Raw genomic sequence first — 27,605 nt, forward strand, 5'->3', positions numbered from 1 at the left:
CCATGGCGCATTGTGGCTCAGCAGGCACGTGGCGCTGCTTTCGTTTGCCACGATGACGCGCACTCAATCGAAGCTCCCGTTCGCGCGTAATTCCATGGGTTATTAGCCCATCACCCCGCAATCCAGATTACTTTGCGACATTACTTGATTATACGTGATTTGAAGCTACCTTTGTCTCAAAGTCTTCTTTATTGTTCTAAAACCAGGTACCTGATTTTCGCATATCAACCACATAATGGCAGACTTCGCACCACCACCAGTATGTATATGGCGGTCACAACCATGGTGATGCGTAGTCATGGCTAACTGGATACACAGGGCCCTCCCCCACCCAAGGTACCGGAAGGCTGGAAAGCCGTCTGGAACCCGCAATACAACGAATGGTTCTACGTCAACGTCTACACAAAGCAGTCACAATGGGACAAGCCGACCGAACCTGTCTACCCTCCCGGCGAGGCCCCGCCCGCTGGTGCTCCTCCTGGGTATGCGCCTCCAGCAAGCGGCGCTGCCGGTGGATATCCTTCAGCCGCGAACGAGAAGGGAGGATTCGGTAGCAATAACCCTTACGCGAACACGAGCGAGGACGAGGCGCTTGCGAGAAGGCTACAAGAAGAAGAACAAGCGCGCGCCAACGGACACTCGAGCAATACACGCGGACAGTCGAACGACTACTACAACCAGCCTGGGCAGTCGCAACCACCGCAGTACGGCGGTTATGGCCAACAGAGCACCAGCTCGTATCCGCAAGAACAACACCACGATGCGAATACACAAGACAAGGGCAGCAAAGGCAAAGGCCTATTAGGCAAGATCCTTGGAAAGGCTACTGGCTCGTCACACTCATCATCGTCGCACGGCTACCCACAACAACAGCATGGCTATGGACAGCCAGCATACGGCCAAGTGGGTGGAGCAGGCTACTATGGCGGAGGAGGCTATGGCCGACCAATGGGTGGTGGCATGCCTATGGGTGGCGGTATGATGGGCGGTGGTAGGCGTCCAGGAGGAGGCGGCGGCATGGGAGGCATGGCCCTTGGAGCAGGAGGAGGTTTGCTGGCAGGTGGACTTATTGGATCGGCCATGGCCGGGGACGGCGGCGATACCTATGTGGAAAACAACTATGGTGACGATGGCGATATGGGTGGAGGAGATATGGGAGGCGACGACATGGGTGACATGGGTGGAGATTTCTGAGACGGGGCAACTCCATTAAAGCCGTTGTACGATTTTCTTTCTTTGTCTAGACATTCACATCACTATTGTATTACATTATAGCTGATTAATTTCTCGATTCCAATATAATGTGCACGTTATCAGAGCTGGTTAATGAACATTTGCACGCATGTGAACTATGACGTATCTCAGTAATCGGTTTAAATCTTCCCGAAAAGTGCAATACGACCAACGCCACGCTTGCAAAACATCAACATCTTCATGCTCAAAGCAACTTCACGCCTAACAAACATCATGGCAGCGGATCAACAAAAACGCAATATCGTTATCATTGGTAATTTGAACCAATCGATCTACTTATCTCGAAGGTTTCTTGCTAACGATCTTAGGTGGCGGCATAATTGGCTCTACCACAGCATACTTTCTTTCGCACCACCCAAACTTCAACAAAGAAAGAGACAGCATCACACTTTTGGAAGCCACTAAGATTGCTGGTGGTGCATCGGGGAAAGCCGGTGGTCTTCTAGCATTATGGGCATACCCGAATTGCATTGTTCCGCTAAGTTACAAACTGCATCAAGAGCTAGCTGAGAAACATGGTGGCGCGGAGCGTTGGGGCTACAGAGCAGTACACTGTGGTCAGGTTGACATGTATGGCGTTCTAGCCAAGAGCAAAGGTGCCAAAGATGGGACGAACGGCAAGAGCAAAGAGGACTCAGTGAGCCTGCAAAAGCGAACACAGAAAGCGATCGGTTTACTACGTGCTGCCGGTGTACCGAAAGATTTGGATTGGGTGGCCGCGGATGGCATGAAGGCCTACGAGGAAATGGGTACACCACTCACGACGGCGCAAGTGCATCCTTATCATTTCACAACGAGTATGGCACAGCTTGCCGAAGAGAAGGGCGTCAAGATTGTGTACGGCTCTGCTACCAACATCGAGCAAGAGAACGGCGCGGTCAAGTCTGTTTCGTACAAGAGCAAAGAGTCAGGCGAAGAGCAAAAACTCGACGCCGATACCATTATCCTTACGGCAGGCCCATGGACGAGGACAGTCTGGAAGCCCTCGCCTATCTCAGCTCTCCGTGCTCACAGTGTCACCATCCGCCCTTCGCGACCCGTCTCTGCCTACGCACTTTTCACCTCAATAGATATGCCACGCGGCAACGGCAAACGCGGCGAGACCGTCACACCAGAAATCTATGCTCGACCGAACCAGGAAGTCTACGCGTGTGGCGAAGGTGATCATCTCGTGCCCCTTCCTACATCCACTGATCTGGTTCAATGTGATGAGAGCCGATGTCAAGAAATCGTTGAGCAGGTCTCCGCTATCTCAGAGGAGTTGAGAGACGGTGAGGTCACAGCAAGACAAGCGTGCTACCTGCCGAATGTAAGTAGAGGTAGCGGTCCGCTTATCGGAAAGACCAGTGTGAAGGGTCTACTGATGGGTGCTGGACACACATGTTGGGGTATTCAGAACGGGCCTGCGACAGGAAAGCTGTTGAGTGAGTTTGTGTGGGATGGCGATGTGAAGAGTGCGCAAATTGGTAGTTTGGACCCCAGAAAGTTCGGTGTTTAGATGCAGTGACAACTTTTGGCTACTATTGGTAGCTCGTTATACAATAGACACCTCAAGTTCCTGGCTCAAGTATTCAGCTTCTGATTTGAGACGAAGTCGTCCCAGCCTCTAGGAGTCTATCAATAACCCACAAACCCAACCTCATCAACGGCATGCAATTCTTTTCACTTATCCTACCTTGAACGGCGTCTACCCAAAAGACCACTGCAAAGCACCCACTCAAATGTCATCCAGATCCTCCTCCTCAGCCTTGCTTTTCTTCCCGTCTCCATTCAGCCTGTCCATCCTGACATTCTCTTGTCTCCTGGTGTCATTCATACCACCGCTCATAGCCATAGCCTGGCGTCCTGTATCCGAGCTCTCAAGGAAGGTACGAAGACGCTCCTTACCAACTTCAAGACCTTGCTGCGATGCAGCGTTGGCCATTCGTGCCATGGGGCCCCATAGGTTGAGAGTGTAGGTTACGTAGGCGCCGACAGCGAGGAGGATGAGGAAGATGAAGTATACTGGATTGCGAAGAACTGGGAAGTGTTAGTCGACAAATAGCGGAGAGAAGGGACGACAAGGGAACTTACCAGCTACTATCTCGTTCCAACCCAGCGCGAGGAGTAAGCCGTAGAAGTACAACGGAACTTGTGTGATACCACCAATCGCGCTACGCTTGGCTTCCACATAGACACCATCTGCAGTCTTCTTGAAGCGGACAAGAAGGTCGGCTTGCTTGGCGTCGGAGAGAATCGTCATCTCCTCTTCCAGGGTCTTGCCCTCTTCATCGTCTAGACCACCGATGGGTGTCAAGTCGTCTTCATCTGCGGGCGTTACCGAGGCGGGTGCTTCGCCGATCCAGGCGTCGAGTGGTGGAGGGCTCGATGTTTTGGCCAACTTGAAACGACCGAGTAGTGGAATGACGGTGATTGTCGACTCTCGGGCTTTGGTGTAGATGCCTTCGATATCGTCTGTGGGCCGCCATATTCTTGGGACGCCATGCTCGTCGTAGCGGAACTTGTCTTCGAAGTTTTCTCTTAGCTTCAACAGGATGTTACCTTCCATAACTTCCTCATCAATCTTTGCGCGGAGCACAGCCCACGACTTGCGCCGTAACCTCCACAGACCGACCTCAACTTCGTCGGAACTAGCATCGAAGCTCGATGCGCGATCAGTGAATCGCTTTTCAGCCATGGAAACAGTGTCGGTAAAGATGGTCCAGACACGATCCCACAGATCTTTCTCTGTCGGAGGTCGCTCCCCATGCTCGGGCGCGCCAGAACCGCCTCGACCGGATCCGAGCTTGTTGAATTCAAGACCGACAGACTCATCCAATCGTGATCGTACCCAGCGCTCGATACGTGTGGCCAACCGTCTCATCTCCTCCTTGCGCAGACGGCCAGATACGTCGTCGAGCTCCTTCTTGTAGATTTTCAACTCGTTTTCGTGACTGCTCCAGGCCGCGCCTTCGATAGCCATGGCTTTTGCATCCTCTTCAAACTTGGCAAGTGCCTGCTTCTTCTCTGAATCGACAATTTGTGCAAAGTCATAGGTACCCTTCTTTTGACCGCTCTTGACCGCCGCACTGACGGCCTCGCTGAAGGATTCCACCCCAGACTTGTGAGCAGCTGTGAGTTGCTTCTGGAACAGAGCCTTCAACCGTGAATCTACCTTGCCTTCAAGTTCTGCCTGCTTCCGCTTGTAGACGCCTTTGTGGTATCGGCTCGCATTCGTATCGAAATCTTTGAAGACCTTGGTTCGTGCGGCGCTCATGGCAGGGCCGAGGTCGGCTATAACAGAAAGCTTCCCTATCCGAGCATCTTCGGCTTGCTTGTCCTCTAGTGGCGTGATCTTCTCGTCGAAAGCAACCAGGACCTCACGCGAGATCTCGTCACAACGGAACTGAGCCAACAGCTCTTGCTGCGTGGGCAGATCCAAGTCCTTGTTGTTGACAATCTGATCCCATACGCCCTCGGCATATGCGGAGAAACCGTCTGCGGGGATCCGTCTGTGGTACTGTGGCAGGAAGATGGGTGCAGTCGACTCGTCGATGAGCCCGCTCTTCCTGGGGTCGTTGTATCCCTCCTTGAATCGTGTGCTAAGCTGTGTGACTGCCTCCTCGAACTTTTCCGGTTGTAGGATCTTGTGTGGTAGAGCGACGAAGGCGAAGTCGAAGTAGTCTTCTATCCGCGAGTTCTCCAGGCCGTTGGGCTTTGAGATGGTCGACCACAACTTGGACAGGTCTTGTACCAAGGTGTTTTGTAGATTCTTGAGGGGTGTCGTGCCGATGTGATCGCGAATGACGAAGAACAGGAGGGATCTGGGAGTGGACCTGCGTGGCTGTCAGCATGGGATGAGTCTAGCGTGGTCAACAAACGTACTTGCTGTCTTTGACGAAGAGTTGCAAGTTGACTTCGAAGACGGTCTTGAGCAGGCCCATGTTGGCACCCTGGTACAGTCCGACCTGGTGTTCCCAGATGTTGACGATGAGGACCTCGCTCGTGGCAAGCGCAAAGAGGGCGCTCTTGCGTTCAAAGTCCTGGTCCTCTCCTCGCTCTCTGCCGTCGGTACCCTCGACATCCATAACCAGGATATTTTCCGCCATGTTAGAGCCACCCTCCTCTCGCTTGTTCTTGCTCATCCATATTCCCTTTGTGGTCTGACGACGCTCCTGCTCGGACATGACGCCGAACTGGGTACCGAAGAGGTAATTGAGGAGGGTTGATTTTCCGGTGGACTGCGAGCCAAAGACGGATATGAGGTGGTAGTTGAAGCCCGAGGGGATAACCTTCTCAATGCCGAGATATGTGGATAGGTTTGTGCTGCACAGCGAGTTGCCATTAGCCCTCTACTCTGCTACCCAATTGCCTGCACAGCCAGAAGACATACTTGAACATCTTGTCCTCGTCAATGACCTGGATGCCATGTTCGTAGGCACCTTTGTCGGCATTCTCGCCCACACCGGCAAAGTGGGAGTTCATCATGAGAGACGGCGATGTGTGGTGTTTGACGTTGCTCGGACGGCTCTGGCCGTTGGGCTTGAGGGATTCGTCGGCCATGATTTCTGCGTGTACAGTCCAGCCGAGAGCTGCACGTGGTGCGGGAAGAATATGGCGTTGTTAGGGGTGAAAGCTGGCCGTTGATGTCACAGGCCGACCGCTTCTCGAGTGCCTCGCCGCCATTCGTCGCTGCACCCTGGCCCGCATCCTCGCTTAAGCCCAGGTGGTGGTTACTGCCGTACAGATGACGATCTGGCTGCATCATTCACCCTGCTTGTATACCGGCTTCTGAGACATTCCTGCTCTGAATTCCCGCGTGCTGTTGCCCCGTGGAGCGCCATCAGAACCCTGGTTGTGTGCGGTAGTGGGCATGCACGTTGCCATCGAGGGCAGGACCAAACCATCCTTTCTTGGCACCCGTCTCGCCGGTACTATCACTGGATCGCTTGACATGAGGTTCCTGAAGATAAACGTGTCCTTAGATAGCTACCGACAAGCTACCGAAATCTGGGAGATCGCCGTATCGATCGCTCTAGACGTCCTTGCTCATCGCAAAGCTCCAGCAGCAGCAGGAGAGAAATTACATCTACCCCACCATACATGCCACTCTATCACCATGCTACCAACACTATCCACGCTTTCAGAACTTCCTATGTCCCTTTCCGCCACTCACCATGTCTCCGCTAATCTTGCTAATCTCCTCGCTATTCTTAACCCATGCCTTTGTCGCATCGTCAAACACTCCGTCTCCAAATTTATTCTTGCACCACTCCAGCACCTTCTCCGCCTCGGCCCTTATCCTGTTCTCGATACCATCCTCATCATTTGCCCTGTCAATTTTCTTCTTGCTTCGATACTCTTCAACGGCGTCAATCAGACTCTTAGGCTCCTGGTCGCCGTAGACGAACTCGATGAGCGAAGCAGAGATGGAAGAGTTGCTGCCAACTTGCTTCGCAACTTCAGCATCCAGCTTCTGACCTTCTTCTTTGTGCTTGGGCTGGTAACCTTCACATGCGTCTGCCACGTCGCCCACCCATGCTCTTGCATTGTCAAAGTCGCCTTCCGCACGGTGCAAGATACCATGGAGCAACATTCCTTCCACAGCTGGCGGCGCCTGCATGTGCCGCACTAGGAAGTGTGCAGAGGGCAAGTCGTGGTTCAGGATATGCAACAGTGTCTCGATAGTAGGATGGACATGTAAGTCTGCGATGGTCGCTGTAAGTTGTGCATCTTGAGGTTTTTTGGGTGGATGAACAAGATTGGTGTTCGGTATGAGCGTCTGCGATATTGACTCCAGCGTTCGTGGTATATCCGATTGGCTCATATCTGTGTTGCTCGAACCGGGTAGAGCCGACTGCTTGACTTTAACCAGGGTACAAGGGTGAAAGTGAGGTTGAAGTAGTAGTAGTACTCGTAATCTCAGTAAGAGTAGAATCCCGGTAAGCAGTTACTTTTCACATGAAACGAGGAGCCCTACAGCATGTATGCACCTATTAGCTTCATCACGAAAGCATGTGACGTGCTTGATGTACCAACCCAGGAACGCAGACGTCATGATGGACCCTGAGAATTGATCGTGTGCAGGCTGTAGGGCTGGGCAAAACAAAATCAATAACACGCAACAGTTACACAGAATTGCGCAAGTGTGATGAAACACCCCTCAGGCACAGTAACATGGCATGAAAACTGATTCCCATAGGTACGATAAAATGCGCTCATATCTGCATACAACGCGGACGCCACTTCGCAATCCAGCCACCAGGACACGCCTTAATCATACAGACGTAATAGGTACAAGGAGAAGGGCTGCAGATTGATTTTCATCCAAACGCCAATAATGATGATGGAGCTCTTAAAAGACAAGGGATAGACCGAACCAGGGGCCGATCGGAAGAATGGAGGTATTCGAGGTCGTCGTGAGTCGGTGTGGGAAATGAGGTCAACCCATGCTTAAGCCTTGTTCTTCTTTTTCTGGTCTTCTTCTTTCTCGGCCTTCTCCTCCTTCTTGTCAGCAGCATGCTGATGCTGTTTCGCCTGGTGCTCTTTGCCTGCTGCAGCAGCCTTGCGCTCCTTCTCGCGTTGCTCTTCGGCCTCTACCATCTCTGCATTATTGAATTAGCTCGCTGTTTCCAATATACAATCCAAAGAACGTGCACATACCTCTCCACTGGTCCTCGCCAGCGTATCTCTCGTGATGGATCTTCTTCTCAATAACATGCTTGTGTTCGGGATCATTCGGGTCAATAACCCTGATTGTCTCCCACCTTCCCTTGCCCTTCGCTGCATCCGCACCCTCAATCGCAAAGCTGCCTAGCAGCGCCGCCAGTGTGCCACCCTGTGCGTACATACGCGCCTGCACTAGCTTTTGTGATCCGCTCAGGTATGGGTTGCGGTTGACCATGTGCCATGAGCCAGCCATGGAGGCAATCCAGAAACCGAAGAGAAGTGGGTATCGGTTTTCGGTCGCCCAGTCTTTCGCACGCTCGAGAGCGGTTCTGTTCTGTTCGTAGAGGGCTTCGCGCTCCCTCTCGCGTTCAACTTGGCGCTTCTTTTCGGGTGTGTGTTCGATATCGTATGCTGCAGAGGCTCGATCGGCGGCAATGACAGCTGTGGGGTAGCATTGTTAGGATACGAGTTCTGGAGTCTTACAGCGTGGCGTGCGGGAACTCACCAACGAATGTTCCTGTTGAAGCGACCAAGAAAGCTCGGAACGGGACGGTGAGCGCTCTGAAGGAGTGGTATCTTCTACTCGCAGCCATGACACCTGCAGCGCCTACCGCCGTACCAATGATACCACCGATTGATCCGCCCTTGACTGTGGCACTTCAACTTGTCAGTACGACTTCCACAATTGCCGTTCATGCGTGAATCTTACTTGTAATGCGCCTCCTCCTCTTCCTTGGTAAGAACCTTCATTTTGTCTTAAGTGGAAATTGCTTTGATTTGGGGTGCAAGTGTGTTGGTTTGTCGTGAGAGTTTAGCGGCTGTTGAAAACTTGACGTTTGGTTACACCAGGTGTTGGGGAATTTGGATGAGTACGTGTACGGAGTCTGGAGTTACATGTAAAATATGACGGCGCATGCGGCGACTTAATAAAAGATAACGCAACGCTCAAAACTACACCATGGTGACGTCGCCGAACTTCCGGCGCCGCTAGACCCACGTTGACATGTGCGGGTTATGATGATGAGGTAAGTGCCTTCGGCAGGCCCTGCCTAGCCCTACATCCTCCAGGCTGGGCCGATTATCGTGCGCGTTGAGATCAGGTCACCAATGCATGATCGATTGAGCAAACCTTCTTTAGCGATTTAATCTGCTCTTGCTTCATTGCTCGCGTATTGGTACTGGATGAAGAATATTTGCCCCGTTACGGGATGCGTTTCCAGCGTCATGCGACCAATCATCACATGCTTCCAACATGTTCTTCCTCCAAGTATCTCCGAAAATGCATCATCCTACGCGTTACTTACTCACCCTTGACTCCAATATGCAAGTAGCCGCTAAGTAAGGCTCTGTAAGCTTGTGAGCAATGCATCCCTGGTTTGCTCCTTGTCGGCAAGATGTCGCACGTCGCATGCTGTTCGGATTTTGCGCCGAAGCGGCATCTCCTCAGTTGCCGCTCGCCGCTCGCCGCTCGCACTGCTCACACTTTGCAGAGCTGCGGCCAACCTTCCTTCTCCTCAACACATGGTCGTCCGGCCTTTCCAGAACGTGGTACCTGATGCAAGGGCTCATAGTTCTTTGCAAAGCTCGAAATTTGTTCTACCGACACGTGCAAAACACCTTTCCGACCGTGTCCGAGTTGCCACCGAAACCCGCATGAACTCCACGATTCACCGAGCGGCTCCGCACATTGACCTTGACAACAAAATGAGTGGCAACTCCTGTTTTTAATGTTCATGTATTAGTTTCCGACAGCACGGTAATGCTAGTGACTCTTCCTGAGGCATCACAGTCAACATTAGAGGTGAGGTCTATTAAGCTTTCATTCCATCGAAGAGTGCATACATCAGATGGTAGCATTACCGTAACTGTATTACCGTTGAATCAGCCTGCTTCGGAAAGATGGATAAGTATGTAGGTACAATTCAGTTGACTGTTCACCATATCGTCTTCTCCAGCCTGTCCCACGCTAACGCTACCAAGTATTTCAGGCCCGATGAAAATGCTAGGATAAACAAGAAAGGATCTGTCGTAATAAGGTGTGCAGGAATCGATGTCATCCCAGCCAACTGTAGGGAATGCGTATCTTCGTCTTAAGCCAATGGTTTTCGACAATTTTTTTCGACATTGATCTTAACTTTTGGGCATATCCACGATACCTTTTACGAGATCGAGCGAGCGGTGCACTGGCTGACAATACCCAACGATACGCATGTGGACGAAGACATGTGAATTGGAAGACATGCCTTCAACGGAAAGCGCCAAAACTGGGGCGCGGTGCGGGGTTGCCATAGCGGGGAAGCATACCTGCTGGAGGTCCTGGGCGCGTCGCAAGAGCAGGGTTACAGCAGAGCATGGCTACGCGAGATCCGTACTTAGAGCCGCGAAGAGAGACCATGTGCTTGCGAATGTGACCACCAACGAGTTCGCGATGTTGTGTGCCACTGTTTGTCAAGACATACTGTATGAGATAGTTGCCGAACTGATCACCAGCGACTTCGAAGAGTTAGCAACCATTCACACCGAGAGAGTAACCTGGAACCTACTTTCGATAAGGGGCATACGCGGACGATCAGGGCGAGCCTCGCATATGCGGTCCAGATACCGATCCAGGAATTCATTACCACCAATCTTGAGGCATTTCTCAATGACTTTGGAAGCGTACTGATCCATGCTATACTCTGTACTAAAACGGAGAATATGATCGATGGCACGACTACGGTCAGCAGGCGCGCCATGCTCACAGATATGCTGGATGCACCAGTTGCCAAATTGACCATGAGCGATGACATCGATACTTGCGAGCACTTCGTTGATGCAGGGACGCTATTTCGATTTAGTACTGATGGTAACACATGCTTAGTAGTATCTTAACATACCTTGTCTTCCTCAAGACAGTTCTCGAAGATGTTCTGTACGACCAGACTACCTGTCTCACCCAATGCGACTTCATGCCACATGCCGCGCAGAGCCTCGTTGACATAACGCATGATCTGGGGTGGGGAGTCGCTCCAACGGAGTTCAAAGAGCTTCTGCCAGACATGGCATGCGTATCGGTGAATGACAGTCTCTGGAATGCGGCGAAGTAGCTCATGGACCATGGTTGCCTTGTACTCTTCCGGAACACAGTCGAAGGCCTTCTGGATGACATGGCAGCCGAACGCGTCCATGCTCAAAGCAAGAGTATTTCCGCGGATGGCTTGGGCAATAGCAATAACTTGCTCGTGCGTACCATGCTCAAAGCAGCGCTGTACCAGGAAGTTGCCGAAACGGTTAACCATTAGAGCGTAGGCTTGAGAGATGATGGCCTCCACGATCTCATATTTTTGCTCCGGTGTGCCTACTTTGAGCTTTTGTTGAAGGAAGATAGATGCTTGCTGGTCGTTGTTGCAGATGATCTTATCGACAATGTATTTCCAGTTGCAGCTCATATTGCGGTCCAATAGGCGACGATAATTCATCGGTTCAACTGAGGGGACGTACTGTGAAGTACCTGCCTCACTTTGGGTCTACGCCATGTCAGTAAATACCAAGGTTCGATATGTCGTGGTGATGACTGACCTGGGAGTTCCATGGTGATGGCCCCATGCTGTTCTGGACGTTGAACTCATTTGCGTCAGGCGATAGTCTGCTGGCCATGGTGCCAATCGGAGCTGGATGGCCTATGGGATACATGGGTGGCATAGCGTACTGGTTGTAGCCTGAATCGAAGGCTGAACTAGGTCGGCTAGGTGGGTTACTCAATCCGTTGCCCATGCCAACACCCATACTGTTGTTGAAGCTATTGCCGATGCCGATGGGATTCGGCATGCCGTTACCCATGCCAGCATTGAAGCTGGTGGACATACCATTGCTGCGGAAGCTCTGGTCGAGAGGGAAGTGTGTAGGTTCATTCAAGAAACCGTTGCGGCGATAGCCTGACTGTGGGGGTTGTGGTCGGGGCTGGACCTGAGGTTGCGTCTGGGCCTGATATGGGGGTCCGAAGCTATTACTGCCGGTGTAGGCTGGACGAGCAGCTTCATTGCCCCAGCCGTAGTTGCTCCTGGTAGAGGCATTAAACTTGTTCTGCAAACTCGTAAGAGTCTGCTCAGTGACATCGCTCGGGTAGCTGTAATCAGCCTCAGACGATTGGCTCAGGTGCTCCATGGTTGACCGGGCTACATGGTGACTGTGCATCTCCTGGTTGACGCGGTTGACTTCGTTGCGAGCCTCCTGTAATTCCAGCTTCAGCTTCTGCAATTCGCTGGCCTCGACGAGGACAATGGAGCTGTCCATCTCGGTAGGTGGGGTAGATGTGAACTCGTCCGTCGCTGGCGTAATGGGAATGGATCCACTGGACGAGCTGTATGGGTCTTGCGGAGGAGAGCGACCGTTCAGCCGCTGTAGGAGCGAGTCCATGACAGCCGACTCTTCGTGAGCTTCCATCTTGGGCTTCTGTATAGGTCAGTTTGGGCGCTATAGAAGATGGTGACGGTGAGCCTATAATAGACGCTAGTTTGACTGACCTTATAGCCGTCGAACGAGCTGTGCTGTTGCAGCGGTATTTGGTTGCCCAGGGTAGAAGGACCGAGTGGTCGCTTCATGCCCTGTGTATTGCATGTCAACGGTGAGCCAAAAGCACGCTGGAAGGCAAATGGGTATTGGTTCAGGCTCATGCTGCCTACCGCCTGGCCCAGTACCTCTGGCGAAGTGTCAATCCTAAGGTCTCCGGCCATGGCGAATCGATTGGGGCCCTTGCGGGGTGTAGGAGAACCGTCGGAAGTTATGTTGAAGCTCATGGTAGTAGAGCTTGGAAGTGTGGGTAGATGGTTTAGATCCGGGAGGCAGCAGTTGTCTCCAAGCTATATGGTGAAGACTGCAGTTCCGAAGGCGGTTTGAAACAAATCTGGGGTTATTGGGCAAATGTGCAGATAATATGCAGGACGAAGGCTCAGCGCAGCTCGTTTGGCGACGTATATAGCCAAAGTAGATGCAGAAGCGACGAGAGAACAGCTCAAATGCACATAAATCAGAAGATCGCAGAAGGTGTCGTCGTGAGGAAAGAACGACAGCAGGGTAGAAGGAAGAGACTGAAGCGAAGTCAAGAGGAGTCGGAGTAGTGGGGAGACAGCAATGGAAACTTCTCAGCAGACTAGGTGAGCGCAACTAGAGGGAGGCGCGTCGCGTCGGGACGTTCCGCATTCGTCTTCACCAGCAAACGGAAAGAGCATCGTGCCCGAAAAGACTGATTCCGCACAGAATACGAAAGGTTCGACTGTCGGGACTGAATCAGATCTACCTACTTCCTGAGACATTGCGCTCACCGTAGCCCTAGAGTACAGAATATGCACCTCACAAGCCCAACGAGAAATGTTGAGCCTTTGCTACCCGCAACCAGATACTGCCTCTTTAGGCTTGGATCCCTGTATCGCTCATTCGCTTTCTATGATACTACTTGGAGTGACCTCCCAGTCAGAGTCAAAGAAGCCCATGGCTAACACGCCCTCGATACCTTTCCACTTTGCGCTTTCACCGAAGACCACAAAATCAGGCTGTCCGACACCCGTCAGCATCGGGACAATCCGAGACGCTTGTCGTAACCCCTCATCATCCGCACCCCAAACGACAAGCTCAAGACGCTCGCCTGCGAGTGGTCGCAAGAATGCAGCAGCTCTAGCTTCCTGGCCGTATCGATGTGCTTGTCCCCGGTAACCCCGTATGGTGATCCCGGACTTTCCGACGTGGATTGGGAAATCCGTCTGACTAGCCTCGAGACTGGAGCCGGTTGCTAAAGTGATGATGTTGCCAGTGAGGTTCAGAGAAGGAGGATCTAATGCGGAGGAAAGAATGTAAGTGTTTGCTTGGAAATACTGGTGTAAATTGCGTGAAACTTGCAACGCAAGGCGAGATGAATTAGCAGAGCCTGGGTGCTGAATGACGAATGACCCGTGGGTACGAAGGATAGCGGTCATAGAGCCCAGCTGTCGGCCAGTCCTCTCAGGTCGCGTGGAGTCTGTAGTACGTGTGCCGATGGTCCAGCCATCATCTGACTTGTAAACACTGATGGGAGAGACAGTCGCCGCTATTGTCTCAGCTAGACTCAAGTCCTTCCCATCGATTGTGACCGACTCCCTCCAGATGGTGGGATTAAACTCAAGACTTCGGACATTGGACGTCTTGATAACGTGCCCTCGAACACCAACCTTGCCATAGCGTCCTGGGTCCTCTAACTGTTTTACCTGAATCCCATTCTTACTACCCATGTCTCCAGGATCGCCGATCAAGATGAGGAAATGCTCCATCTTCCGCGGCAGAGTATCGTTATTCTTTGTCTGGGTATGATAGAAGTCTACTAACTCGGGTGTTGTCATGACACCATCCCACCAGTGATTTTGTCCTGCCACTTCGTTGTATCTGGCTTTGGCTCCGGTGACACCAGGGCTAACTCCAGTGCGGAATAATTGTTCTGCTAGTAAGCGGGAATTATATGCTGGAACATTGTCGTCAATTTCACCATGCTGTTGTTGAACGGGTATGCCATGCGCGTTGGGCATAAGCATCTCATGACGATAGCTGTTGATGGATGCACTGATGACCGCTGTGCGACCAGGATCTGCAGCTTGCCACAGGTGATATGGCACGTACATCTGGATACTGGCGTAACCGGAGACTGGTGCTGCAGCGAGCACTTTGTCAGGTCTATGAGTAAGGGCAAACCAAGTACCCTGTCCGCCATTGGAATGTCCTGAGACTATCCAACGGTTCGTATCAACATCATAGCCTGTCCAGCGATTGTTGTCGATCCAGTCTGGAATTGCCGCAATTGCCGCTTCAACGTCGGCGAAACCCCAGTTGTGCCAGTCGTCACCGGACCACGGTGTGACACCAGTAGGAAACAGTACCCAAGCACAGAGGTCAGAAACCGGATCCAGGGCGCCAGTAACCATAGGGTTGTCAGCCTCGAGGCCTGCTCCGTGGAGTTGCAGCAATACGGGTAGTTTTAATTGTCCTGATGGGCATGTTACATTTTTTGCTGGGGGTCGAAGCATGGCGTACGAAGCCATGCCACCAGGGTGGAGGAATGTGACCTTTTGGGGTCTGTAAAGACCGATATGGTTCAGAGTTTGGGACGCACGTAGGATGTTTTGGCGGGTACCACCAACTGTCTTATATGTAATATCGCAATCCACAGATGAAGTGTTGCTACCATGGAGAGTGATATTGAAGGCGATGGATTTCGTTTGACCAGGAACAATAATGTTGGACATATGCGAGTCACTCGACGTGTTAGGATTTCCCTGGTCAGCAATATCAGTATCTTTGCGTAACAATGACTGCGCGCCCATTGCCAACTCCGCGAAAGAGACATAAAGGCTCACACTTGAGTGCTGAATGCTCAGGATTTCAATTTCCTCTTCCCCGGTATTTCTCAAGTACACTGATCCAATTGACGAGGCAAGCTTTCCGTCGACGACATCGGACACTAGAATACCAGGTTTTGCAAGCTCCAAAGATCCTATGGCCTTTTGCACGTCAACAACAACATCAATGGTAGGCTCCAGAATACCACCAAAAGCTCTCACGTCGCGAGCTAGACGAATGTCAATTCTGTGCGAGCCAGGTTGGAGATGCAGAACAGGAGGCGCCTTGCGATAAGTATAGAAATCTCCCCCAAAGTAGTGCTGGTCATCTACCCAGAATTCCAGAATAGTATCTGTGTGTAAGACTAGGTGTTGAGTCTCGTTGCCGCCGACGTGAAGTTCGCCACGAGCCCAGGCCTGATATTGCACGGCAGCCCATCCATATACGACCTTCAGGAAGTCCCAGTCAACGTTTGAATAGGCCACACTCAAGGAGGCGTTGGCCGACGTAGCATCGCTCATGGTCCTCACGGCTTGGGTGACATTCCACGATGCGGTTCCGTTAGTGGGCAATGAGCTTCGGAATGTTGCTTTGGGGTCATATTGGAGGTTTCTGAAGCCGCCATAGTACTCGAGTGGATCTGCGCCCCATGTCGCCTCTACAAAATGTCGGTATATCGTCTCCAGGCTACGTGGGCGATGACGTACCTCGAGTTCCCATCTGAAAAGGCCCCAGGACGTGCCATGTATCGCTGAAGGAGAACAAGGAGACACTCTCCTGTCGGCTTGCTAGTGGGGCCACGAGCGGCTCATGTTCCGTAGCACGACCCAATTGCAGCAGGAACAGGAAAGTACAGAGTAGGTGCGGCAGCGACGGCCGGCTCATCGGAACGAACATGTTCTGGTGTATACAGAGGCTCGATACATGACGAGAGGGAGAGATGGCGCTTTTGAAAAGCAACGTTATCGCGGCGGAAGATCTCTACCGGACATAGCAGGTGGTGAAGGGTTCATGGACAGAGCTTGGCTGACGATGGGCGGTGGTTTGGAATCCCTGTCGCCTCCTGCCCTAGCTATCAGATCCGAACCGCCTCCGGAACGCGTATGTCACTAACCAGACAATTCTCCGCTAATTACGGATCCATTGCGACGCTTGCCTTCAACACCACGCTTCGTGGAATAATCCTTCGCGACGATCCACGGTACCCCTCCATCGCTACCGCTGCTTGTGCCACCCTTGTGCTCGTACATGTAGCAGGAGTGCGCCACGGTTCCGCGCATATAGTACAAGTCGCCTACAGCATCGGTTCCCTCCCCATGGCGTAGCGAATACATCTACGACACCCCAACCACCTTGCATCCCGCAGTCGTCATGACGCCTCCGTTGGCGCGGGACTCAAGTCCCAACGCTACCTTCAAGTTTCCCGCTTTCCAGCCCGATCTACTGCCCACGCCCGAGGAAGACCACATATACGGTCACACGTCGTCGCGCTCTGCCAGTCCTAGCCATGCAGCGCAGACGAATGGCAGTACGATACCAGGCGACAGGTGGCATCCGCGCAAAGAGGCTAGGTTCGGGGGCATCAACGGCTCAGCGTCGACCTCTTCAAACAGACATGGACGACAGAAGAGCCTGTCAGAGGCCTTCAGGACTATACGGACGCGAAAGGGCAGTGTCAGCCAGAATGCGCATGAACTTGCAGACGCGCTCAAGGCCCCACTATCGCCAAAGCTCATTGTAGGTCGCGATACGCATGGTTTGCTATGGCCTATGGCTAACAGGCGCAGGTGCTCTGCGGTGTGTGGTACATGACCTCCATCTTCACCAACATGTCTTCCAAGGCCATCCTGACCGCCCTACCGAAGCCCATTACCCTCACGACCGTCCAATTCGCTTTCGTATCCGGTTGGTGCTTGATACTCGCCATGTTCGCTAGGAAATACCCACGCCTAAAACAGACGATGCCTTTCCTGAAGTACGGCATTCGTACCCCATCCAAGGAGCTGATCATGGCGACGCTGCCCTTGACATGCTTCCAGATCGGCGGACACATTCTGAGTGCCGATGCTACGTCAAGGATACCTGTTTCGTTGGTACACACTATCAAGGGACTTTCGCCGCTCCTGACGGTCATGGCATACAGCATCTTCTTCAAGATCCAGTACTCGCTACCCACATACCTTTCCCTCATCCCACTCACCCTAGGAGTCATACTGGCATGCTCGGCCGATTTCAATGCAAATCTGATCGGCCTGATGTCCGCCTTTGCCAGCGCCATCCTCTTCGTCGTTCAGAACATCGTCTCCAAACAAATCTTCAACGACGCCGCAGCTGCTGAGAAAGACGGCCTCCCACCGAACAAGTTCACCAAACCGGATAAACTGAACCTCCTCTGTTATTCCTCTGGCCTGGCCTTTCTCTTTACTCTTCCACTTTGGCTTTGGTCCGAAGGGTTTACTCTTATCTTTGACTTTCTGCATGACGCTTCTATCGAGCTATCAGACCACCCTGAAGCTTTAGATCACGGGCGCTTGCTACTCGAGTTTCTTTTCAACGGCACTTTCCATTTTGGACAGAACATTGTAGCCTTTGTTTTGCTATCTATGGTGTCACCAGTTACTTACTCGGTTGCCAGCTTAATCAAGCGCGTCTTTGTCATTGTGTTCGCTGTTGTCTGGTTCGGCAAACCCATGACAAAAGTCCAAGCGTTTGGTTTTGTGCTCACATTCGTGGGTCTATATCTCTACGACCGCACGCACGACGCCGCGAAAGCAGATAAACGCGCAAAGGCCCTGCAGTCCAAGAACAGCGGTTCCCTACTCCCATTGGCCACAGATGTCAAGTCACGACCAGTCTACACTGCCAGTCCATCATCCATACCGGATACTGGAGCGTATCCAATGCCCGGTTTTCACGAATCAAGAGAAGAGAAAAGACATGATGATTCTGGTAGTTCGGGCTATCGTAGGACGTCTGAACAGGGCTCGCATTACCTGCCCCCAGGGACCAAAGCGGAGGATACTTGGCGGCCTAACGACATGAATGGAAGAAGGGGTATAGGCGTTTCATGAGCATTTACGAATCTATTTGTTACATTCTGATGAATCTCTCCTCCCGTACCAAGTGCTACAAACAAGCATTCTGACCAGCGAGTTAGAAGGAATCCTGACTATACTGATGAAGATGCATAAAGGACCGAATTACATGCCGAACATCAAGAATCTTCGATTCGCCGAGATGACCGATCAAAACTAGGAGCCGTCGATCTACTCCGTCATATGTGATACAACGGCCGCTCCAGGACTTTGCTGACGCGTCAGCCATTTGCAACATCCAGAGTCCGAAAAGCGATGAATAAAGCGAATACCAGGAGGCAAGTTGAACATGAGCTGACATTGCAATCACGCCGTACATACAGCCGCTATTCGCATTACCGCCTCCAGCCCCGAACCGAACAAAGGAGATACTCCTCGCAGCATGCAAAACCAAGCAGAGACCCTGACACCTGTAGAGACAAAGCAGACGTAAAGTGAGCGACTTCCTGGACGCCAAGTTTGGGCATTTGCATCATCTCGTCTTGTATCCCACGCGTTAAACGTGAAGCGTATTGTATCGTAGTCCTGCTCGCCATATCCGAGCTTTCCCTCCCTCGCTGCTTCGCCAAAACATGCATTGCAACCCGGCGCAAACAGATTGTAGGTGAAGAGTATTTGTAGATTTTCGTTATCGTCTAGCAGCATCCCTTCTTCTGCTCCGCGTCGGCCGACTTGCTGATCTCGAGCACCTTGCGGTCGTTGCCGAGGACGGGGCCGCTACCCTCGCCCTGGTCGAGCGCTTTGCTTGAGACGATGCGGTAGATTTCTGGAGCAGTGTTAGCAACGGCTCATGCTAACGATATTTGCGGCTGAAGTGCCAACAAAAGTGGCGGTGTAAACACATGTCCACTTGGGCCAACCAATGTCACTCCAAGCTTTGCGCCAACCACTGTTGTCGCTGCTACTTGTTGTTTATAGTAGAGTAACGTACCTGTGAGAATGTTCTGGAAGGCAAGCTCGACGTTGCTGGCGTCCAAGGCAGACGTCTCGATGAAGGAAAGGTTGTTCTCGCCTGCGGAGAGTGTCAGCATACATGTCGAAGGCTGTATCTATGCAGACGCCACTGTCACAGGATGAGTAAACGTACTTGCAAACTGCTTGGCCTCCTCTGTTGGCACTGCCCGCAGATGCCTCAAATCGCTCTTGTTACCCACGAGCATGATGACGATGTTGGAGTCAGCATGGTCGCGTAGCTCCTTCAGCCACCTCGTCACGTTCTCATATGTCTGGTGCTTGCTGATGTCGTAGACAAGCAGAGCGCCGACCGCGCCACGGTAGTATGCAGAGGTGATGGCACGGTATCGCTCCTGGCCGGCGGTATCCCAGATCTGGGCCTTGATGGTCTTGGCGTCAACTTGGATGGAGCGGGTAGCGAATTCGACGCCGATGGTCGACTTGGAATCGAGGTTGAACTCGTTGCGCGTGAACCGGCTCAACAGGTTGGATTTACCGACACCAGAGTCTCCGATGAGCACCACTGCGGGGGTTAGCGGGCGACGAGACCAGGAAGACTAAGGTGGGGGAGAAAGTAGGTACCCTTGAAAAGAAACTATGTGCACTATCGTCAGTATGCAAGAACACATAGGGCCGCTGTCGTACGGAGACTCACGTCATATTCGTCGTTCGCCATTGTTGCGGTAGGTGGGGAAGTGACAGGTGGGCAGGTGGAAGTCTCAGTCGATGTGTCGGCGAGAGTCGTGAAAGCAGAGCCTGGATATCTTTGGGGTATCAAGGCAAGCAGAAAAGCTCAGAATCAGGTCGTCGTGGGTAGTGGCCAAGTACTGCGCTATCTCGCTGCCTCGAGGAGTCGCTGCTCCACCGTCAAAGCACCAGCCAGCACCCCAGGAGCGAACAAGCCTATGCCTTCTTAGGTAAGCGAGGCGCTAGTCTCCGCGCCCTCGCTCATTCCAACACCTCCATGTCTGCTTGCGTCGCCGCAAACATCTCGCCTTTGGACATGCACCTAGATAGACACAATTGCCCTCTAGTTTCTTGTTGCAACCCGAATGACAGCAGCGACCCGACGCGTAATCAGAGAAAGACCTGACGCGTTGTCTGCTACTGCCCTTAACCAATCAGAAGCTGGCATAGCCATTCACCTCTATAGCGTTCGCCAGAATGTCACTGCACCCTGATGAAGACGAGCTCGAGGAAGAATACGACGTAGAATGTATTCTGGCGGAGAAGTGGCAGGACGCCTGGGATGTGCATCCGTTCGGCGCGGCTACGAAGTACTTGACCAAATGGGAAAATTATCCACTTGAGGAGTAGGTCTGCCTCGTGGTGTCGTTGAATCAAGCTAACCAGCCTTGAAGGTGTAAGTATTCTACCATTGCCCCTCAAAACTCTATAGCCCCTCTGAAGAACAGGACCAAACCGTGCACCGTTCCGTTCCAGACAAGCATCCATCGCGTATCTCTGACGTGATTTAGGCACTTGGGAACCAGCAGTCAACTTCGAGCAGATTACGTCACTACCAGATGAGCCCACAACCACTACCGCGTTGGAACTATGGAACGAAAAGAAAGCGAGTATGAAAAAGGTTGATTTCAAGAAGCTGTGCGAAGATAACATAGCAAAATATGAGGCAGCACTCAACGGCCAACAAGAGGTATCACCTCTAGAAGCTACTCTCGCAGAAAGAGAAGCTGCAGACTCCAGTCAACTCAATCACTTGTTTGCGGGAAGTTCTGCTACGGAAAACTCGGGGCTGTCTGTCAGACAGCCTCCTAAAGCGCGTAAGCCTCCTATAGTGCAGTCAGAATCCTCTTCTTCCGAAGGAGAGTTGACAGATGACTCATTGATGGCAAAGATGGCTACAACGTCGGAAAATACAAGGCATACGTCCATGGGCGTGGAGAGTTCTAATACAGAGCGCCGGCCAATCCAAAATTCAGCTCAATCACTCCGTACCTCATTGAAACGTGCTACGACTACTCCAAACCCGAAGTCAGTCACGAAATCAAGTCTCGCAAGACCAGCAAAGAGCCAAGAGCCTCGAAGATCTTCACTGCCGCAAGCAGACTCAGGTTTCCGAGATAGGCAAACGACGACAGTTTCTACACAACGAAAAAAGAGTAACAACGGTAAACCTACGACCGCTGAAGCTGGTAGTGCCTCCGCTGCTCATGACACTCTGCAATCCAGTAGTACAAGCTCAGGTGCTGCAAAGCGATCAGTCTCTCTTGCGACGCAGCCAAGTGCCCTTAAGACCACAACTAGCTCAGGAAAGAGTAGTGGCATCAGAATCGTAAACGAGCCCAAGCCTCAACCTCGTCAAGCTACTGCCTTGCCAAAGAAAACTCATTTTCAGACACTCCGTCGACACCACGAGGTAGACATGAGGTCCCGTAGAGAGGGCACACCCGATGTTGCTGCTCTCAATTTCGTCAATGCCCCACCTGATCTCATCGTCCCAAAACTGCCGGCACCACACCATGATCCATACGCTCGTCGTGACCCTATTCATAGGCGTATCATTGCAGAAGAGCCCCAGAACGATGAGTCTCCATGGCAAGAGTCTGCTGATGGGAACATACCCTTAGCACCCTGGGAGATTGACAAAGTTCCCCAGGTGTGTTACCAATGGAGGCTTAGCCAAAACTGCACGAAAAGTGCGAGGGAATGCCGCTTTATGCATAGGCATAAGGATGAAAAGGGCCGCGAGTATTCTATAGCTGATATGCAAGGCAGGATACCCGGCAAATACCGCAAACCACCACTCACATGTCCGTTTTGGCTTAACGGGCAGAAAGGTTGCAGAAAATCCGCCGAGGGTTGTCTCTTTGCTCACCAAAATACTGGATGGATAAATCATAGCGATCCCTCAATGGGCGATGTACGAATTGATCCTGACCAGCAACCGAAGCTTGGTAGTATAGAAGACCAGCTGGAAGAGAAGAGGACTACAAGGTCTTTAAATCCGAATCAGCTTACTTGCTGGTACTGGAACAGAGGCGATTGTCGAAATACAGAACAGGAATGTGCTTACCAGCATAGAGAGACTGGCATTGTTGCAAATGCACCACATGAAGGCCATCAGACGTCTGATACTATACCAGATATGGATGACAATATGGATATCGATGATACCGTCCAGCCACCCACGACCAATGAAGCAACACGCATCCCTTCTCCCATACCATCTGGACAACCACAGCAGTTCTCGTTTCAGCCACCACCTCCGCCTCCGCCTCCACCCATTACAAATGAGGTCAAGATTAAATGCGAACAGTTGCGGACGGTCGGAGAATCAGTCTGCGCATTGGACTTTGAGGATATGTTTGCGAGCAATGGCGGCGAGGAAGCTGCCAATCTGCTTGAGAGTAGGGCTTTTCTAATGTACCATCCCGAAGACCATTTTGAAGAGTTGGAGATCATTACTCGATGGTTATTATTGCACCATGTCCAGGTTGCTAGTACGAGCTATCAGGGTGCATGGGCTGTTTTCAAGCAGCAAATTTTGCAAGGAGGTTCAGGCATCATTATAGTGCGTAATCACACATTGCGAGTGAGACTAATGCTAAACTTATCAGGTACATCCGGACGTTGAATACTTCACAGCATTTCCCGGTTTCGGCGAAGTTCTTCGTCAGAACGTCCGTCTCTGGTCGGTTGGGCTTCAACCAAGTCTCGACTACGACCATGCTTTGACAGATGGTCTTCCCATGCTTCAATATGAGCGCATTGAAATTTTCCCACTTGGCGGATTCGTTTACATTACGGAGGAAGTCTTTGAGACGAAGCCACAACTTGCTTTGGAAATTGTCAAGCTTTTCTTCGCAAAGATAGTGAGTCTCAGAGGGCGCGCAGGCCCGCTGGCTCCATGGCAAGAAGTCGACGACGCCAGCTTGTTGTGGCGGCTGTGTGTCCGGCCAGAGTTGATGGAGTATCTATTTCAGAGATGCGAAGACCATGCAATGGATGTGAACGCTGGGGATGTTGACATGCAGAGGTTCGCCCACTACACTCGACCCAATTTGATTTATTGCTAAATTTGACGCAGTTGTGCCAAGCTCTACTCGCTCCTCGCCGAAACCAACTACATCGAGCAAGATGATCCGGTTGTTCCACTAAGCGCTGTAACCGACAAATATCCCATACTCTCCGAGCGCCGGGCCATCGCCGAATGCGAGCCTGTGGATTACTTCAACACAGTCGCTCGTAGCAAAGAAGCCGCCAACCTAAACATGATCCGCTACTATGCTGGACTGCAAGTCGACATGCGTCGCGACTATCGCCATTTCTACGTCGTCCATACCGAGCCAAAGGCAAAGTATGTCCAAGAATGGAAGCAAGAGATTCAGACCATTGCCGATGTCATCACACCCGAGCAATGCATCAATGAAATGCGAAAGGATGGGCAGGACAGCATGTTTGACTTTTACGAACGCTTCATGGCAGACAACGAGAGCTCCAAGGGAGTAGTCAAAGATGGTGATGCAACGAAGCGTGCAGGCTAGAAGTCTAAACGTGTCAGTGAAAGCCTCCTGGCGGAGTTTTGAGTAATGGGCAAAGTTATCAGAACCACTTTTGTACAAGTCTTCCGGGTCGCACGAAGTCAAGTTGCGACTTGCTCTCTATAGGTACGACTTGATGACATTTTCGTTTCCTTCTTAGTGTATACGATACCCTGTGATAGCGTACTAGGAAAATGTTTAACGAGAATAATCATAGGTTCACATGAGCAGATATGGTACGAATGGTGTTGATAGATATATCCCGTGATGCCTCATGATAGATGGGAAAAGCGATGAATGAAGAAGGCAAGTTGGGTATCATTTACTCCACGTTGATGCCTAGCAGGATTATTTCTTTTTACCCTTGGTCTTATCTACAACGTCCACCCAATTCTTATGCACACCTCGCTTCTCCAAAGCCTTCATGATGGCGTCTTTCTGAGGACCCTGGACCATGACTTCCATGACAGGGGCTTTGGGGCTTGATCCTTGCAGTTTATCGACGCTCGTACTACCTGCACATGTCTTTCTCAGCTCATCGGCGAGCGGCTGTGGTGAGATGTAGTATGGTTCTAGACCATGCACCTTGGTCACTGTCTTGTTGCCACTGCGCGTTTCCAGCGTGATTTGAATCTTGGGTGGTGCACCGGCTTTGGGCTTCGCATCAGCAATGTCGGCGTCGTTGCGGATGATGGCGTGGAAGGGGGATGCCGCAGCGACCATGCGTTCAGCCAGGGAGTCTCTGGGCATGACTCCTGACGACAGCGCGGCATTGTCAGCTGCTGACGAAGCGAGTAGAGCATCTGCGAGCTGGGGGTTGATGCGGATGAGACGCTTGTTCTTGGGGTCGATCAAGTTCTCCGCCTCTACGTATGCAATGAGAAGCTGCTTCAGCTCCGCTGGGGTGTAGAGACCGCGCGGGTCTGCTTTGGAGGCACCCAGTATAGGCGCTAGTTTCTCCTTGGGCCGCAGTACCGAGACAAGCTTTAGCTTTTGGCCAACGGAAGACTCGGCGGATAGGGGTGCAGCTGGCTTGCCGTTTGCACTCGCTGCGGCTGGGGTATCCTTCTTTGGCAACCTGTAGGGAACGAACGACTCAACCTGGCGATCCTTGAAATCAATATCGAGTACAACAACCTCATTGCCGTCGCGGTCTTTGCACTTGAGAATCTGTTGCTTGTCTAGATACTTGATAAACTTCTTAAGGTTCTTCCAACTTGTCTTCTTGATCTGGAGCGAAGCGGTGCGCGCGGGGGTGTAGGTGGGGAGGAATGGTTGGACGAGCATGTTATTGACGTTTGATTGCGAGAGCGGGAAGTCGAGGCCGTAGGAAGGATGGCCCTTATTGTGATCCATGTGGTAGCGGACGCCGTACAAGAATGCGTTCTTGAAAGCTTCATCGATTTCTGAAGCTTGTCAGCAGATGATTGATGTAGTGAAGAGGAAAAGGCATACCCTTGGTTGTCAGCTCTTTATCTTCAAGAACGTCGATGAAGTCATTGTTAGATGGCGCATCTTCGCCTTGCACACCCTGTGATTTCTCCGCCTCTGACCGTTGGGTGGGAGTGGCATCGAGAGTAACACCGCCGTCCTCGTCATCCAAGTCTACGGCTGCGGTGCGTTCAGCGAGACTCGCCTCGTCGCCATTGTCGTCGTCCCAGCCGTCGAGGATACCAGGAGGCTCACTGCCCGCCTTGCCTGTTGAGCTCCAAGACCACAGCTCGTCGCCTGCCCAGTGGAAGGTAGAGACAGCAATGCCCTTGGTGCCTTGGGTTTTGCCCAGCGCGCTCACGTCGATGGTGCATTCGCCAACGGCCATGGGGACAGTCGGAGCCTCGAGACTTGCAACGGCGACGATTGCGCCCTTGGTCGCTCTCTTGGGGAAAGGCGGGCCTCGTTGAAGACCAGGCGTCATCAAGTCGGCGCCTCCTTGCATCTTCTCGACGACGACGAGTGGCGTGTATAGCAGCGGGACTATGCGGGGGTTGTGCCAGAGGGTGTAGACGGTAGGGTACATCCTGTCGCCAACCTTGACCCACAGGACTCTCTGATGTCCGCCTGTGCCCTCATGGCTGCCTACGTATATTGTTCCTGACACTTGCTTGAGGTCGGGCCCTGCGGTGGTGGTGAAGCGCGCCGACAGGGCATTCTCTGGGAGTATTGCTTTGCGCAGTGCGGTCAGGCCGGCGGTGGAGGCTGTCTTGTCTTCAGGACTCGCGTCGGTTTCTACGGGAATCTCTATGCCAAAGTCGGCGATGATCTGGTCGGCGGTCCTGCGGCGGTCGCTAGACTTGAGCGGGGAGAGGGGCTTGATCTGGCGAGGGTTAGTCTGAGCGCGAGTACGTGCGGAATTATTCCTACAGTTGGTTTCTTCTTGAACATGTTGAATTACGATGCTTCTGCTGCAGTCGCTGGATGTCGTGAGCTAGGGCGGGACTCTGCGCGCGTCGGCCGCAAATAATGTTGGACGCGGCGACTGTCCATGACTTCAGCGGGGCAGCTAGCGCGTTCTCCCCAAGGCGTTGCCATGTGCCTCACTCACCGTGAGTGAAGGCTGCATGCAGCATGAGTCGAAACACATCGAAGCTCCCCCCCCCCCTCATGCTGACTACTCACTACTCACTACTCATCTGCCGAACCTTTGCGCCTGACATCGTCGCCAACGCCACCTTGGCCGTCGCAATCATCGTACTCGTCCATGCACAGAAGCTTTGTGCTGGACAATTATGCAGTACGAGGTCCACGGATGACCCAGAGACCCGGTCGTCGCATTAGACTTTTGTCACCAGCGAAACTATCGCATTTGGGTGCCGAAGCTACTTTTTCCTTGGTTGGGCTTTTGTTGACGTCGGGAGATTAACCACACCTGCAGGCGCGTGCTGGCCTCACCTGTCGATCCTGAAATCATAACGCTCCTTAGTCGCTTCAGGGCCCAAGACGTCCCTCGGCAGCGACACCAACACCACCATGTACACATGCCTCGACCATTATAGACCATTGGCCTATTTGCGTCGGGCACAGCCTCCGGATAAAACTATCTCACCTCATGTACTCCATAACCATCCGTCGTCGCAAGCTGAGCAGAAGGGTTTACCTGTTGCAGCTGTTGTGCAGTCACGTTGCAGAGACGCCATTCGTTGCTCGTTTGAGACATGTTCTTTGACGTACTACCACCATTGTCCTCCACACAAACAAGGACGCTTAGTGATGGACTATCCTTCAAGCGAAATCAGCCTCGCACACGAAACGACTAGATGCAAGGAGATGAACAATGTAGATAGACTTCGTCCCCAGATTCCAGGACACTGGCCCAGGCCACAGCGTCGGTTGAGCCCCATGTCGCTCACCCGCCGCAACATCCATGCGGCATGCACCTGCCAGCACTCGGCGTTAAGGTAAGCCAGTTCCGGTCAAGGCGTGCTGAGCTTCAATTTTTAGCCGGCCAGGCACCACAACGCGTGTGTTTGTTGCACGGTACGCACCTCTGTGCTGCCATTTACCGCTTTCGCAACAGCTGGGGGGGTTTTTTTCTCGCACGAGCTTGCGCATCCAGTCCCCATTCCATTGCGGAAGTCGGACTGCAAACACTGCAGTGGTTCGTGGTGGCGGGGGCGTCAGCGAAAGACTTGCCGGGCCAGCCAATGGCTCAGGGCCTCGATGCTATGTCGACAACGGCTGGCGTATTTACAGCTTCGACAAACACTTCTTGGCCGCGTGGTGCCAGTGGCCGACTGAGCGCCACGGTCATGATTCAGTCGCACTACGCCTTGCTTAGGCAAAGCACCAACATGCACGCACTCGGGCCCCCGGA

General features: G+C 52.3%; 12 protein-coding genes across 12 annotated transcripts; 5 read left to right on the top strand and 7 right to left on the bottom strand.

Annotated features, from left to right (window-relative positions):
• Positions 1-235: 235 nt before the first annotated feature.
• Positions 236-1,194, top strand: AA0111_g11221 (hypothetical protein; the record flags this gene model as incomplete). Its single annotated transcript, XM_028645062.1, has 2 exons — positions 236-259; positions 319-1,194. The coding sequence occupies 2 exons, from the start codon at positions 236-238 to the stop codon at positions 1,192-1,194; spliced, it is 900 nt and encodes a 299-aa protein (XP_028501176.1).
• A 273-nt stretch (positions 1,195-1,467) lies between these two features.
• AA0111_g11222 (hypothetical protein) lies at positions 1,468-2,752 on the top strand (the record flags this gene model as incomplete). The annotated part of the gene is made up of 2 exons (XM_028645063.1): positions 1,468-1,507; positions 1,563-2,752. The coding sequence occupies 2 exons, from the start codon at positions 1,468-1,470 to the stop codon at positions 2,750-2,752; spliced, it is 1,230 nt and encodes a 409-aa protein (XP_028501151.1).
• A 219-nt stretch (positions 2,753-2,971) lies between these two features.
• On the bottom strand, positions 2,972-5,796 carry AA0111_g11223 (hypothetical protein; the record flags this gene model as incomplete). The annotated part of the gene is made up of 4 exons (XM_028645064.1): positions 2,972-3,273; positions 3,328-5,069; positions 5,119-5,559; positions 5,627-5,796. 4 exons carry the CDS (start codon positions 5,794-5,796, stop codon positions 2,972-2,974), a joined length of 2,655 nt encoding a protein of 884 aa, XP_028501177.1.
• Positions 5,797-6,376: 580 nt separating this feature from the next.
• On the bottom strand, positions 6,377-7,060 carry AA0111_g11224 (hypothetical protein; the record flags this gene model as incomplete). The annotated part of the gene is made up of 1 exon (XM_028645065.1): positions 6,377-7,060. One exon carries the CDS (start codon positions 7,058-7,060, stop codon positions 6,377-6,379), a length of 684 nt encoding a protein of 227 aa, XP_028501178.1.
• Positions 7,061-7,686: 626 nt separating this feature from the next.
• Positions 7,687-8,652, bottom strand: AA0111_g11225 (hypothetical protein; the record flags this gene model as incomplete). The annotated part of the gene is made up of 4 exons (XM_028645066.1): positions 7,687-7,838; positions 7,897-8,343; positions 8,408-8,559; positions 8,612-8,652. The coding sequence occupies 4 exons, from the start codon at positions 8,650-8,652 to the stop codon at positions 7,687-7,689; spliced, it is 792 nt and encodes a 263-aa protein (XP_028501158.1).
• A 1,495-nt stretch (positions 8,653-10,147) lies between these two features.
• AA0111_g11226 (Meiotic coiled-coil protein 2) lies at positions 10,148-12,677 on the bottom strand (the record flags this gene model as incomplete). The annotated part of the gene is made up of 5 exons (XM_028645067.1): positions 10,148-10,395; positions 10,446-10,725; positions 10,779-11,408; positions 11,461-12,333; positions 12,405-12,677. 5 exons carry the CDS (start codon positions 12,675-12,677, stop codon positions 10,148-10,150), a joined length of 2,304 nt encoding a protein of 767 aa, XP_028501180.1.
• Positions 12,678-13,310: 633 nt separating this feature from the next.
• AA0111_g11227 (putative secreted protein) lies at positions 13,311-16,137 on the bottom strand (the record flags this gene model as incomplete). The annotated part of the gene is made up of 2 exons (XM_028645068.1): positions 13,311-15,898; positions 15,948-16,137. The coding sequence occupies 2 exons, from the start codon at positions 16,135-16,137 to the stop codon at positions 13,311-13,313; spliced, it is 2,778 nt and encodes a 925-aa protein (XP_028501179.1).
• Positions 16,138-16,611: 474 nt separating this feature from the next.
• On the top strand, positions 16,612-18,311 carry AA0111_g11228 (hypothetical protein; the record flags this gene model as incomplete). The annotated part of the gene is made up of 2 exons (XM_028645069.1): positions 16,612-16,977; positions 17,028-18,311. The coding sequence occupies 2 exons, from the start codon at positions 16,612-16,614 to the stop codon at positions 18,309-18,311; spliced, it is 1,650 nt and encodes a 549-aa protein (XP_028501182.1).
• A 659-nt stretch (positions 18,312-18,970) lies between these two features.
• Positions 18,971-19,965, bottom strand: AA0111_g11229 (Ras-related protein; the record flags this gene model as incomplete). Its single annotated transcript, XM_028645070.1, has 5 exons — positions 18,971-19,101; positions 19,267-19,347; positions 19,423-19,812; positions 19,872-19,884; positions 19,945-19,965. 5 exons carry the CDS (start codon positions 19,963-19,965, stop codon positions 18,971-18,973), a joined length of 636 nt encoding a protein of 211 aa, XP_028501181.1.
• Positions 19,966-20,453: 488 nt separating this feature from the next.
• Positions 20,454-20,606, top strand: AA0111_g11230 (hypothetical protein; the record flags this gene model as incomplete). Its single annotated transcript, XM_028645072.1, has 1 exon — positions 20,454-20,606. The coding sequence occupies one exon, from the start codon at positions 20,454-20,456 to the stop codon at positions 20,604-20,606; it is 153 nt and encodes a 50-aa protein (XP_028501136.1).
• Positions 20,607-20,868: 262 nt separating this feature from the next.
• On the top strand, positions 20,869-23,797 carry AA0111_g11231 (hypothetical protein; the record flags this gene model as incomplete). The annotated part of the gene is made up of 3 exons (XM_028645073.1): positions 20,869-22,824; positions 22,871-23,289; positions 23,341-23,797. 3 exons carry the CDS (start codon positions 20,869-20,871, stop codon positions 23,795-23,797), a joined length of 2,832 nt encoding a protein of 943 aa, XP_028501162.1.
• Positions 23,798-24,142: 345 nt separating this feature from the next.
• On the bottom strand, positions 24,143-26,176 carry AA0111_g11232 (hypothetical protein; the record flags this gene model as incomplete). Its single annotated transcript, XM_028645074.1, has 3 exons — positions 24,143-25,200; positions 25,250-26,108; positions 26,156-26,176. The coding sequence occupies 3 exons, from the start codon at positions 26,174-26,176 to the stop codon at positions 24,143-24,145; spliced, it is 1,938 nt and encodes a 645-aa protein (XP_028501152.1).
• Between the last annotated feature and the right edge of the window lie 1,429 nt (positions 26,177-27,605).

This window comes from Alternaria arborescens (genome assembly GCF_004154835.1).
Source record: "Alternaria arborescens strain FERA 675 chromosome Unknown contig_46, whole genome shotgun sequence".
Taxonomy (NCBI): Eukaryota; Fungi; Ascomycota; class Dothideomycetes; order Pleosporales; family Pleosporaceae; genus Alternaria; species Alternaria arborescens.